Here is a 14,226-nt window from a genome sequence, read left to right as displayed (position 1 = left end):
GCTGACAGCAAGTGGTTTTCCACGGGGCACAGTGTGAGACAAGAGTGTATTTTGTCTCCAAGCCTCTTGAATGTATGCACAGAGTTTGTTAAGAGACAAGGTTTGGGAGGTTTTGACCAAGTGGAAGGAGCTAAGATTTCAATTGGTGGACACTTCTTAACCTACCTCAGATATGCCAATGGCACGACACTCTTTGCTATAGCCGTTGGTGCAAATACAACAAATGGTGGAGCCTGTAAAAACAGTTAGTGAGTAATATGGAATATTCCTTAATGCAACAAAAAAGAAAATGCATGTACGTTGACACAACTAAGAAAAACAGGATGCAAACATCATGATGAACAGACAAGCATAGAGAAAATAGATTAAATTAATTATCTTGGATCACATATATCCAACCAAGATGGTTGTTCCAAAGAAACCAGAAGAAAGCTAAGAATGGTTTGCTCAGCTGTGGGCTTGCTAAAGAAAGTGTGGGGGTGAAAAACCATAGCATCTAGAAATGTAAAAAGAGGGAACTGGTGAAAATCCTCTTTTTTTCCATAGCGATTTATGTATGTGAATTGTGAGAAGTTAATGCTGCTGACAAGAAGAAAATGAAAGCTATTGGAATTCGGTGCTGGTGAAGACTCTTGCATATCTCCTGGATAGTAAAAAAGATGAATGCCTATGTTACAAATTGCAAGCTGCCAGGTCTTGGTAATCTACACAGTGGGTGGAGCAGGACCTTGTCTGGCAGTTGCCATGGCAGTTGGGAGTAGTGGCAAGTGTAAATCCATTAGTCAGATACCATGCTGAGGATGAAGACAGACTCAGTCAAAGGTTGGAACCTGAGTCAGGATAGGGAACAGGGCAGGGATCCAAAAACTAGATTGGAGAGGGCAGAATTCAAGGCTGGAACAAGAGCTAGAGGCAGTAGCAGGGAAAGCACAGGTGTGGTATGCATTGAGCAACCACGCAACTGCTGCTGCTTCAAGGCTCAAGTAGCAGGCTGCAGGTTTTCCTGCCCAATCAGGAAGCAGGACCATTTGCAGAAGGATCTTTGGGCACGGCTGAGCTTACTGGGTTGCCTAGCAACCAGGCTGGGAGCCAGATCTGCTGCTGATGGAAATATTATTGGAGGGAAGCCAACCCTGAGCAGAAATCAACAGACACAAACCTGTATGTACTTTGGTCACAATAGGTGTATAAGTGGAAATTATCTAGAGAAAGTTATTATGGAAGGAATGGTGGAGAGTTATCCTTGTAGAAGATGACCAGTGAGGAGTTGGATGGATGGTGTTCCTCAGATCTGTGAAGATCAGCTGCTGAGTGCTCAAAGTTAGTGATGGATTGTGAAGGCTCCTGAAAATTCTGCTACTATATCACCAATACTCAGTCATGAATAAATGTTTTGTTTTTTTTTTAGTTTCCAGATATGTTACTGAATAAAATTGTGGCCTAGTTAAACCACGTTCCTGATGTCTTTTCTTGTCTTGTCTTCCTGCAGTGTCTGGGACAAAAGTATCAGTGTCTGGGCACAGCTTATATGGCTCCTGACTGCAGGAACATTTTTTGTGCCTGGAACCTGGACATGGGGTGCAAAGACAGTCTTTGTGTACTCCTTTTCTTCTTTTTTCACTTTGCACAATTCTGTCCCTTACAATATTTAAGTTCATACAAAAATAATAGATTTATTAAATAAATCAATTTTATGCAAATGAATCAAAATGTCATTTATGTAGTTAATAAAGCAAGTTCTGAAATAGTTGCTATGATAAATGAAGGGTGAGGGGAGCTCCCTTTTATGGACATCCATCCAGCCAGTTAGCTATAAAGTTCCTCTTGGTGGCTGTTCTCTGCTTGCTATACCTCTAAAGGGTTAACAAAGTTCCCCCAGGTAAAGGAAAGGGAGTGGACACCTGACCAAAAGAGCCATTGGGAAGGCTAAAACTTTTTAAAGTGGGGAAAAAACTTCCCCTTTGTCTCTGTTGCGGTCCTTTGGGAAAGAGGGGAACAGGGAACAGTTATTTATGAGAAGCTTTAAGCCAGGAGTGATCATAGGTCACCAAGACCCTTCAGATCATACTTGGAACTACTTATTTGGAGCCCCCAAATGTGTAAGTACATCAGAAATGTTTGGAAAGATGCGTTTTGATTTATTTCTGTTTATTTCTTATGGCTAGTGGACTCCTTTGTGCTAACCCCAGATGCTTTTGTTTGCTTGTAACCTTTAAGCTGAACCCCCAAGAAAGCTATTTTGGGTGCTTAGTTTTGGAAATTGCTCTTTTAAAATCTAGCAAAAGCCTAAGTTCCAGATATATTTTCTTTCTTTTTGGTTTTTAATCAGTTTTACCTTTTTTTAAGAACAGGATTGGGTTTTTGTGTCCTAAGAGGTTTGTGCATATGATGTTTAATTAGCTGGGGGCAACAGATAATTTCCTTTGTTTTCTTTCTCAGCTCTTCCCCAGAGTAGGGGTGGAAGGGCTTGAGGGTACCCCACAGGAAGGAATTCCCAAGTGTGCCAACCTGGATTCCAAGGGGTTTGCATTTGAGTGGTGGCAGCATTTACCAAGCTAAGGTCAGATAAAAGCTGTAACCTTGGGAGTTTAATACCAGCCTGGAGTGTCCAGTATTAATTTTTAAAATCCTTGCATGCCCCCACCTCCTGCACTTGAAGTGTCAGAGTGGGGAATCAGCCTTGACAGTTGCAAAAGGAATTGATCTGGATACTGAATGCACTCAGATGAACAGAATCCAACTGTAGTCATAAGGGCTAAATTTTGTGATGTTTACACATGTTGAAGAGTATTTACTTATTCAAATAGTCCAATTGACACACCAGAGTGTGTGAAGATCCCCCAGTTTAGCCCTGTGTTTGTAAAATTCTTTCTATTGAATGTGAATAGTGCATGTGCATGTTTGGGTCCTATTAGAACAAGACTAACTTATGAAGAGGCACCAAGACTCACATATTGCCCACGTACCCTGATTCTAGTCTTCCAACTATTTATTTGTACAGGACAGAAGACTAGAATATGAATGGGGTATCAATGGCTCACTACATCTTTAATTCAAACATAAACAGTCAGTGACTGTCAGACATGGAAAATCAACATATTCCTCTCTGGTTTGAAATATCACAGAAGACATATAGCTAAATTAGAATAGAGATCAAACAGGGATTATGTCACTGTGTCAATATCATAATATTATCACTATCATTTCTTAGAGTAAGGGAAAATACTGAGGCAATTTTAGCCAAAACATATGGAGTTTATAGATATGCATTGCAGATTGACAGATATTATGTGTATGCATTTGGGGAACAACTATAAAAAATACAGCCAATGATAGACATACTATGCATGTGCTTTTGTGTGTCCCTGTGTGTGTGTGTGTGTTTACTCCTTTGCTAATGTACCATTTAATTCAAATAACAGTTTAATTCAAAATGCTCCGGCATTGGTCTCTCTCAGACTTTTAACCCCACAGCTCTGGGCAAACCAGATAAAGTGTTACTGCAAATTTATTTTGTACAAAAAATACATCTTTCCAGCAATTAACTTTTAATGTTTGGGGGAAAGCGGGTGTCACTGTAAGTAAAATGAGCAGCTCTAAAGAGACAGGGAAGCTTTTTATATCCAGAACATACCATTTCCTATCAAGGTGTTAGCACAAAGTACCATACTAAATCCTTTTACTATTGCATGGATTTTTCTTCTTAATTGTATTACAGTACTACCTTAAAGCCCCAACCAAGTTCAGCACATCATTGTGGTAGGCGATGCCAACACATAGTAAGAGTTAATCCCTGTTCTGAACAGTTTGTAATTTAAATATACAAGACAAAGATTAGGTGGATAAACAGAGGCACTTGTTCTAGGTCAAGACAGAAGGTCAGAGATCATTCCCAATCTGATATTTTATCCATGGGACCATACAAGCTAAACCGGGCAAAATTGTTCTGTTGTTTACAACCCAGTGACTTTTCATCTCACAATCTTGTAACAAAAGAGAAGCAAAACCATAGCTACTCCTTTCGGTTTTAATCGTTTACTTCTTTCAGTTCACTGGGAACAGGAATGTTCCCAGTCAACTGAAAGAAGTAAACGATTAAAACAGGAATGTTCCCAGTCTTCTTTAAAATTTCTAATACATCCTTACAGAAAAAGTCCATGCTAAGAAAAAATTGGAGCCATTACATAAGTTTAAGAGTCAGCAGTGCATAATTGTCACGAATCAGTAGGTACCTGTATCGTAGAGAATAAAGTTGATTTGTTATGAACACTTCAGTTGCAGATTAGAGGAAAAATTTCTTCTAGTCAAGGTTGTTTTTCTTTATCATTGAATAGGTACACTAATTTTGATATTGGAATGTTATACTCTCTGTCGAAGGTGAAAACCTTGCCTCAATAAAAGCTTGACTAAAGATTTCATTTGCTGCCATCTCAGTTTAGGTTGGAATATAAAGATGTAAATTAAAATATAAATTCAAATATCATGTTAATTTCCACCATGAAACATTGCAGTCCAAATCTTGCAAGCTGCAAAGACAGTTTTGGTTATTTTTTTTAATCTAAATATTTTCCAAATTTCCGTGTCCTCCCACCTACCAAAATACATTACATGAAGAAAAACATTAACATGCATGGTGGAGTGAAGGCATTATTGATATTTGTTTTAAATAACTCCCTCTTGGAATGATACAGCCACCCTCCAAAGATTCTTAAATACTTATTGCCCTCAACATAGTTTATGGAAAACAGAACTTGTCAAACAAACCCGATTTCATTCATTGATGAGATTACAAGTTTGGTTGATAAAGGGTAACTGGGTAGATGTAATACATTAAAATATTTTTTAAGGTGTTTGACTTAGCACACATGGCATTCTGATTAGAAAGCTAAAATTCTACAGTGTCAGTTGAGCAGATGTTAACTGGATTAAAACTTGGCTAACTGACAGATCTCAAAAATACGGGGAATTATAATGGAATGGGAGTGTTTCGAATGGGGTTCAACAGGGATCAGTACTAGGGTTGCCAACTTTCTAACTGCACAAAACCAGACACCCTTCCCCTGCCTCCTGTCTCTCCCCTTCACTGAAGCCCCACCCCTTCTCTGAGGCCCCACCCCCACTCACTCCATCTCGCCTCCCTCCATCACTGGCTCACCCCCACCCTCCCTCGTTTTCACTGGGCAGAGGTGGGGGTTGGAGTGCAGAAGGGGTGCAGGCTCTGGGATGGGGCCAGAAATGAGGGGTTCAGGTGGCAGGATGGGCCTATGGGCAGGGGACTGAGGTGCAGGAGGGGGCTTAGGGCTAAAATGGGGGGTGGGCTCCAGGTTGGAGTTTGGGTGTGGGAGGTGATTCTGCCTGGGGCAGGAGATTGGACTGCAGGAGGGGTTTGGCGTGTGGGCTCCAGCTGGGCAGTGCTTACCTCACTCGGCTCCCGGCCAGCGGTGCAGTTGGGGTAAGGCAGGCAGGTCTGTATGGTGTGCACTGCCTGTGCCTGCAGCTGCCGCCCCCTCAGCTCCCATTGGCCATGGTTCACGGCCAATGGGAGCTGCAGAGCTGGTGCTAGGGGTGGGGGCAACACACAGAGCTTCTCTGATCACCCCTGTGCCTAGGGACATGCCAGCCACTTCCAGGAGCCACGCAGAGCCAAGGCAGTCAGTGTTCCTGTGTTAGCCCCACTGTACCGCCGATCGGATTTTAACAGCCTGGTCAGCGGTGCTGACTGGAGCCACCAGGGTTTCTTTTTGACCGGGCGTTCCAGTCAAATACCAAATGCCTGGCAACCCTAAACAGTACTAGGCCTGATGCTATTCAACATTTTCTTCAATAATCTACAAGTAAATATAAAATCACTGCTCATAAAATTTGCAGATGTGTTGTCTGTTTGAGTTTAATTTAACAATAATAATAATGTGAGATTGTCAAAATAACAGGCTTAAATGGAATTATTTAATCAAAGGTTATCAAACAAATACAGAAGGAAAACCTATTTTACCAGCTTTTGAGTAATATGAAGAGCTGGCCTATGTTGCCTCCCTCTGTCACTGGTGGGATGCTAGTGGAATACATTCCCCAATCTAACTCCAAAATCCTCTTTCCTGTTATGAGTATGGGTATGAGACAAAGGTATCCCTTTTTGGAGGGAAAAGTATTTTCCCAAAATTAATTTCATCGTGGTCTGTTTTCAAATTCTCATGTTATCTAATTACTAATGGAATTTCTTGTATGGTATCTTAGGTTACATGATCAATAAACTAAAGGGATTTCAAACCTAATTGTTAATCGGAGCACCTGTTGCAACAAGCACTCCCTGATGAGTTAAAATCTTCTTTCAATGGGTAATTATTTCATTTATCACAGAAAACATCTGCAACAACAAATACCTCTCATCAATCACAGAACATAACTGGGTCATTAGCAACCCTCTTCAATTACCCAGTTTTGTTTATCGTAACAGACATCTGTCAATATCTTCCATTAGTTTTAAGGGATCTTTTCCTCCAGATATCTAGACTCTCACAGACTTAGAGACATTGAGGATGAGTAGATACAGCCCAATACTTCACTAAACTGGGAGGAGAGGTAGATACGCTGGAGGGTGGGGATAGGATACAGAGTGCCCTAGACAAATTAGAGAATTGGGCCAAAAGAAATCTGATGAGGTTCAACAAGGACAAGTGCAGAGTCCTGCATTTAGGATGGAAGAATCCCATGCACTGCTATAGACTAGGGACCAACTGGCTAGGTAGCAGTTCTGCAGAAAAAGACCTAGGGTTACAGTGGATGAGAAGCTGGATATGAGTCAACAGTGTGCCGTTGTTGCCAGGAAGGCTAACGACATTTTGGGCTGTATAAGTAGGGGCATTGCCAGCAGATCGAGAGACGTGATAGTTCCCCTTTATTTGACATTGGTGAGGCCTCATCTGGAGTACTGTGTCCAGTTTTGGGCCCCACACTACAAGAAGGATGTGGAAAAATTGGAAAGCATCCAGTGGAGGGCAACAAAAATGATTGGGGTACTGGAACACATGACTGGGGTACTGGAACACATGAGGAGAGGCTGAGGGAACTGGGATTGTTTAGTCTGCAGAAGAAAAGAATGAGGGGGGATTTAATAGCTGCTTTCAACTACCTGAAAGGGGGTTCCAAAGAGGATGGATCTAGACTGTTCTCAGTGGTGGCAGATGACAGGACAAGGAATAATGGTCTCAAGATGCAGTGGGGGAGGTTTAGGTTGGATATTAGGAAAAACTTTTTCACTCGGAGGGTGGTGAAACACTGGAATGCGTTACATAAGGAGGTGGTGGAATCTCCTTCCTTAGAAGTTTTTAAGGTCAGGCTTGACAAAGCCCTGGCTGGGATCATTTTGTTGGGGATTGGTCCTGCCTTGAGGAGGGGGTTGGACTAGATGACCTCCTGAGGTCCCTTCCAACCCTGATATTCTATGATTATAAACATTTTTGAATGCTGGCCACCCTCTAGGTTCAGGTAAAGAACCAAGACTCTGAGGCCTTAGAATTCAAAAATGCTTTTTGATAACACTATAAGGTTTCTGGGAGAACAGTTAGTAAGACAAGAATTGTGAGAGTTTAACATACAACAATCTTGAAATGTTAATATTTACTATCAGATGACACAACAATTGGAGGAGTGGTAAATACTGATAAAGGATTGGGCAGTCATACAGAGTTCAGTTTGTTTAAGTTATGAAAAAGAAGGCTGACAGGTGATTTGATTATAGTGTACAAGTACCTCCATGGGGAAAAAATACCAGAAGCTCTTACATAAACAGAGAAAGGCATACCAAGAACAATGGCTGGAAGATGAAGACAGACAAATTCAAATTAGAAATTAGGTACACATTTTTAACAGTGAGAGTGATTAAGCACTTTTACAAATTGACAAAAGAAGTGGTGGATTTGCTTTCTCTTAATGTCTTCAAATCAAAATTGGATGCCTTGGAACATACCCTTTAGCTAAACACAAAGTTATTAGGCTCAATACTGGGGTAACTGGATGAAATGTAATGTGATGTAGAGGATGTCAGACTCAATGATCTAATGGTTCCTTGTTGCCTTAAATTCTAGAGTCTATGACATTAATTTTGGAATCATTTTAGATTGTAACCTGACATGGACATGAATAAGGGGAAAGGTTAATATGTTGTTTAGTTTGTGAACACTTCACACGCTGTGTGCACTGTATCCTACATCATATGTGGCATTATTGTTGCCAGATTTCCCCGTTACTTTGGGGTATGCTCATGTATTAGGGTTACTGTTGGGGGGGGGTGTCTGTAATTATATCAATGAACTGCTTGTGTCACTTTTATTTTCATATGGAGCTCTACTTCTCCCTTTTGCAAGTCCCTGGAGCTATCCTGCAGGACCTAGGTTCCCCAGGGCTGGGTTACTCTAGCCCCAGAATCAGATGAACACACACACACACACTAAAAGAGCAAGTCTGAGTGGACCGGGTCAATCAGCACTCTCAAGCTGACCCCTTCTATGTCCCTGGACTCAGTGGGCTAAGTCAAGCAGGATTTCCAAGCTGCCACACTTATATGCTCCTGGACTCAATAGGCTGGGTCGAGCAGCACTTCCAAGCTGCCACCCTCCTATGTCATAGGTTCAGCATGTCCCTGTCCCCACTTTCACATCACAATTGTTCTGGTACTAATCCACTTGCTGAGCAAACCCCACAGGGATCTTTAGCTTAGGTAAGAAGAGCATTGCTGCAGAGTAAATGGGGAAGCCAAAAACACAAAAGAGTGAAGTTCAGAGAGAGAGAGGGGGGAATCAACCAGCTTAACCAAAAAAGTTATTTATTGAATAATAGTGATAACCACACAAGGAGAGCCTAAACAAACAGAACAGTTACATCATTAAAGATTACAGATATAGAAAACTATACCTGATCAAATAAGTCAGGATTAAAAGTTATACCTGAGGTGGAAAAGAAAACACAGAGAGAGAGAGAGCGCGCGCTGGGGTCTCACGACTGCATGAAGCTTGAACTGTTCGGGGTTCCCACGTGATGGTGGTAATTCAGGGTCCTGAGTGTCGGAGACAGGCAAAGCCCCCAGCACGATCAGTGAGGAGAAGATGAAGTCCCAGTGGAACTGCTGCAGAATTTGGATCCAGGCATCAGAACCCTTACTTGAACGTGGGTAGGGGTTTTTGTAGGGAAACAACAACAGTTCAAGGGAGAACACTAGATTTGTTTAGGGGTAAACTGATGACTCAAGGGTTTTCTTTAGGCTAGACTATAGGAACTGATCATTCCTGGCTATGAGTCGTGTTCCTTCAAGGGAGTTCACAATGCAATTAGGCAGCTTCAGCGTTTTGGATATCAATCAAGGATTCATTACTAGAGTTGGTCTGATAACTGCTGAGCTGGGTGTGTGCAGGTGTACGTTCATTAACATCTGCAGCAGAGATCCCCCATGATGCAGTGCTTCCCTGATTTTCTGGTCCCAGAGTTCAGTACGGTTCTTGCCTTGGAATCTCTGTTCTCCATTCTGTATGCTAATGGAGATGCCTCCCTGTCCCATCTTTGATGCAGATGAGGCTAGGGGAGTTGCCTTAATCCTGTCATTCTTGTCAGGAGGGGTTTAGGTGTGTCTCCCACCACCTTTTATTGCTTTCTGTAAGTCTTTCTTCTGATCTGTTTTGGTTCAAGCACAGGCTGGGGGGTGGGGCGGTCCTTCATGAGTCAGACAGGCTGGATACTGTGCCCTGGTTCCCCAAGAACACAGAACTGACTGGTATAATTATCTATCTCATATTTATGTCCATAGCTACTCCCTTTCCAAGGGCATACTCTTCCCTCAGAAAAATCAATGTAATGATTATTATGGCTTTTTCCCTGTATGCATATATTGATTCTAATTTTGATCCAATGAGGAAATGGGGAAAGTTTGCACTGAAGTTTGTTCAAGGTAGTGTTTGTGAGAACAGAACTGGCAAAATACCATCAGCAATCAGGGTCATGGGAATTACAGTACTTGTCATATAGTAGATTAAATAATTTGCTATGTCTTTTTGTCCCTTTTAGAATACAGAATGCTATATATAACCACAAAATATCTCTTTTATGGCATGTGGTAATGTTCAGGCTGACAATAATTAAGGGCATGACCCTGAAAAGGTATCCAGGTAGTTGGATATCAACAACCCCGCAAACTCCCACTGAAGCTATAGGCCTGAAGAGCCATCTGTAAGACTCCCTTTGAAGAATCAGGACATAGAAGGCAGGGGAGTGTCAGAAATGAAGAACTTTTAAAATTTTTATTCAGAAGAAACTTAATTAAAAGATCCATACAGTGTTTTCAGAATTCAAAATATGAAGTAAAAATATTTAAACAGAAAAATACCATAATCGGAAAAAAAATACAGGTTATATTCCCAGATATCTTAAATTTACAGACACTCATCTGTAATTAAAGGTATAGTAAAAGGTTATTGTTAAAGATACATTATAAAAAGTGGTAGTTTTATAAATTTTCAAGAGCTCTCTCTGAGGCCTTGTTCCCTTAAATTGAAGAGCAGAGTTGTTTGACTGTGCACTTATGAACTGTAACAATGTAATCTTGTGAGATGCCAAGTGAGGTTTGGATTAAATCACCAAAAAATATGAATCTGGAGACATCATTCTTGTTATTCTTAGAAGGATTAGATATGAAGTTATCTGTAAATTTATTTCAGAGTAGCAGCCGTGTTAGTCTGTATCCGCAAAAAGAAAAGGAGTACTTGTGGCACCTTAGAGACTAACAAATTTATTTGAGCATAAGCTTTCGTGAGCTACAGCTCACTTCATCGGATGCATGCATAAATTTGTTAGTCTCTAATGTGTCACAAATACTCCTTTTGTAAATTTAATTTTACTCCTATTCTTTATGGTCAATATTTAATGTTTGTGTGATGAGCTACAGCCTTTCCATACATAGGATGTGTTCGTTTTAAAATTTCAAATAGCACCATTTAAGTAACTTAAATGTTTAAAAAATGAAGTTGGCCAAAAAGGTCCAGTATTAATAGATTTCGATATTATGACCAGGTGCGATAGAACCATCTAATCTGCATTCCACTAATCTGTACAAATTAAAATTTGTACACCAAAAACTGTTTCTTCTGTTTCTTCAGTAAAGTGTTAACAGCAGTGATATAGCAAGGAAGACATCATATTATTAAGTGTTCATTACTTATACAACACACACTTATAACATGCTATGATGTTTGTTCATTAATCTAAATAATCTCCATTTGTCAAATGAACAAAGTTATTTTTCCTGTAATGTAAGAATTTAGACTCCATGGAGAATATTCTGCTTTCAGTTAATCCTGGTAAAAACCCAGCATAACTAAGAGAAAAAATTGGCCCTAAGCAACATTTTGCAGACTTCTTTATTCCAGTCTTTAATTGTAAAAATGCAATGTTCATGCAACATATATATTTAGAAGAGATTCCAGATTTACGCAAAATCCAGACTGTTTATCTGACCCCTTGCTCAGTTTTTAATGGGAATTAAGAGTGTGTGTGGGGGGGAGAGGGGGTGTTGTTCAATCTGAACTTTCACTAATAACAGGTTTAAAAAAAAACAAAAACATGGCTTCTGAGGTTTATTATATGCAAAACTGACCCTTCTCAGGTGCACACACATTTTTGTTCGTGTATAATACAGAGAGTTTTTCTTGCTAGGTTGATGTCCTTATAAATGAGATATATGAGATGAAACATTTATATTGTTCTTCTAAAATTAATAACATTTCACTTAAGGGAGTGCATCAATTTGCTACTGAATACCATTCTCTGCAACTGCTTACCAACATTTAAGATAAATATGACCTTATGCATTTTGATGTTTTGTCATAAGATCACTTGCCAACTTTTCTGCAGATAAGTTAACAGCTGAAACAAGAAACTTTAGAAATTTTCTCTCCCATTACAGTTCCCATAATAATGAGAGAAGGAGAAACCAATTTGCCTATCAAAGAACTAGGTGGAAAGGAAAATAGAGTAATAGTACTAGTGCATCACAATTGTCAGATGCATGATGCACAATTTGACCAGTATATTTAATTTCACTTGGTCTGTTTCCTTTAAATCAGTCTAAAATACATGTTTTTTGCTTCATCATATCTTAAAAACTTTTTTCCCCACCTCCAGGTTGACTGGTATGAACCTGCCTTCTCCTGTTATCAGCAGCAAAAACTGGTTACGACTCCATTTCACATCTGACAGTAACCACCGACGGAAAGGATTTAATGCCCAGTTCCAAGGTAGGAAATACAGAGTGTCACCAAAAATAATGTGAATAGAACTGGTAGTGGTGTAGGTTTTTCTTTAGAAACCACAGGTCTGTGCCGTAAAAAGCTAAAGTCTAGGTTCTACTGCCCTTAGGCTGAGTAGTAGCTATCATTATATTATAAAATAAATACCTTTCAGAGATTCATTTAACATTGTTTACACATAAAGTAGCAACATTCCCAGTGAAATATACCTCTAGTGGTAAGCTTATTTGACCTTTTTACATTAGATAAATTGTATGTGTGGCGTCTTTTTGTATTAATTCAGATCTTTGCTTTAAATCATGAGTAGAATGCAGGTCACAGAAAATCTATTCTGTGCAAAGACAGGCCCTATCTCACTGTTGTCTTCCTTCATTACTCATAATCAAGCTCTTGCCCTGAGGGTTACATTTATTACTTGGAGATTTAACCACTCCCCAACTCAAGATAAATCACATTTCAGACTACTGAATAGATCTGCATATTCATCTTTATTAGAAAGCTAGAGGATGTCAATGCTGCTGTCATTTTTTGTCTATGTCCACCTGGATAGTCATCAAAATGCAATTTTTCTGGAATGGAATCTTCATTGATTTGTGCACTTGATAAATCATCACTCAGAATCAATGATTTTGTAATTAAATTAGAAAGAAATAGGAGACTATCCTGTAAATCACAAATACAGATGATGTAGAAGCTGAGTATACCTTCAAACCCTGTACTTACACAAGCTATTTGTTACTATTTTCCCCCCACATGCAAATAGACATCTTCATAGCTTAAGTTGTCACTCCACAGTAGGATCTGTATTCCTCTGTTCATGCGTGCTGTTTACTGATGATTATATTTATATGAGATATGTAAAAATAAAACATATCAAATGTTTTTGATACAATATCTATCATCTTTGTACTCCTGTACTTTTAAAATCATTGTGAACAAAGGGTGGATTTTTTTCTTCTTCTCTCAGTTAAAATTTTTTACTAATAATGCCTGACCACTTTATAGGTTATTTAGGTGAAACAACATGATAGCGAGTGTGGTGTGTCATTGCACTTAGAATTTGTTTATACAAAACTTACTGAGGCTGAGGGCAGTGATACTTTTGGCACCTGGTAATTGAAGTGCACTACGCTACATAAAATTTGATCCTGGATCTCATTCACCAATAGTTGTAAGGACACTATGGGTAATCCTGGCAACCCACCAGGAAGTTAAGGATCTATCGAATATTCATGGTAAGTCCGGGGCAAAGTGATGAGACAACATTCTAAGATTTACAAAAAATCTATTTTATGTGTGAATGCATAAGATGGAATTGCGGTTTAAAGGAAATACCTAGCGAGACTATAAACGCAAAATGGGTATTTGTTGCACTGTATAATATATCTGACAATTTTTTCTTTTGGTGGCAACATAAAACTTGGCTTTTAAAGAACAGTATTCAAATGACAATTTGAGGTAGCTTAATAAATTGCAAATTCTTACTGTTATTTGAAATCTCCTTTTCTAATTTAACGCATCCTTTTAACATGCAAGTTAATGCAATGGCATTTTATAAACTACCAATAAATTGCAATTCAGTGAACCTCAGCAATGCAGAGTGTATTAATGTGTCAACAGCAAGCAATGAAGTAAGGAAGTAAGGAAAATTGCCTTTAAATACTAAAATATCTATTAACTTAAATCAGAATATTATTATTCAGTTCATCATATGTAGCTCAATATAGTCATATAGTCTTTCTATTTGGTAGTACACTAATTAACACTTTAAAGGTATTTAATGATAGGCAGAGCTGTCAGTAAGTCTAATAGTTAAAGATGAAAACAGTTTCCATTATAAGATCCTGTTTTTGGTTGCTTTTAACTGCCAAATTGCAGCCATTCAGGTGAACTTTTCAATGCTGGGTGTCTGCTTCAGACTGCATTCTGTGGGAAT

General features: G+C 39.4%; 1 protein-coding gene across 1 annotated transcript in view; it reads left to right on the top strand.

The window, feature by feature from the left end:
* The window catches only part of CSMD1 (CUB and Sushi multiple domains 1), a 1,692,034-nt gene that overhangs the window by 836,425 nt on the left and 841,383 nt on the right, over nt 1–14,226 (top strand). Inside the window, exon 6 of the mRNA XM_077812120.1 lies at nt 12,166–12,278. Within this exon, the coding sequence (XP_077668246.1) occupies nt 12,166–12,278 (113 nt within the window). The remainder of the gene's footprint in view (nt 1–12,165; nt 12,279–14,226) is intronic.

The sequence above is a fragment of the Eretmochelys imbricata genome, chromosome 3 (genome assembly GCF_965152235.1).
Source record: "Eretmochelys imbricata isolate rEreImb1 chromosome 3, rEreImb1.hap1, whole genome shotgun sequence".
Lineage (NCBI taxonomy): Eukaryota > Metazoa > Chordata > Testudines > Cheloniidae > Eretmochelys > Eretmochelys imbricata.
Note: the sequence above shows the minus strand (reverse complement) of the source record. Positions and strands in the feature narration are given on the sequence as shown.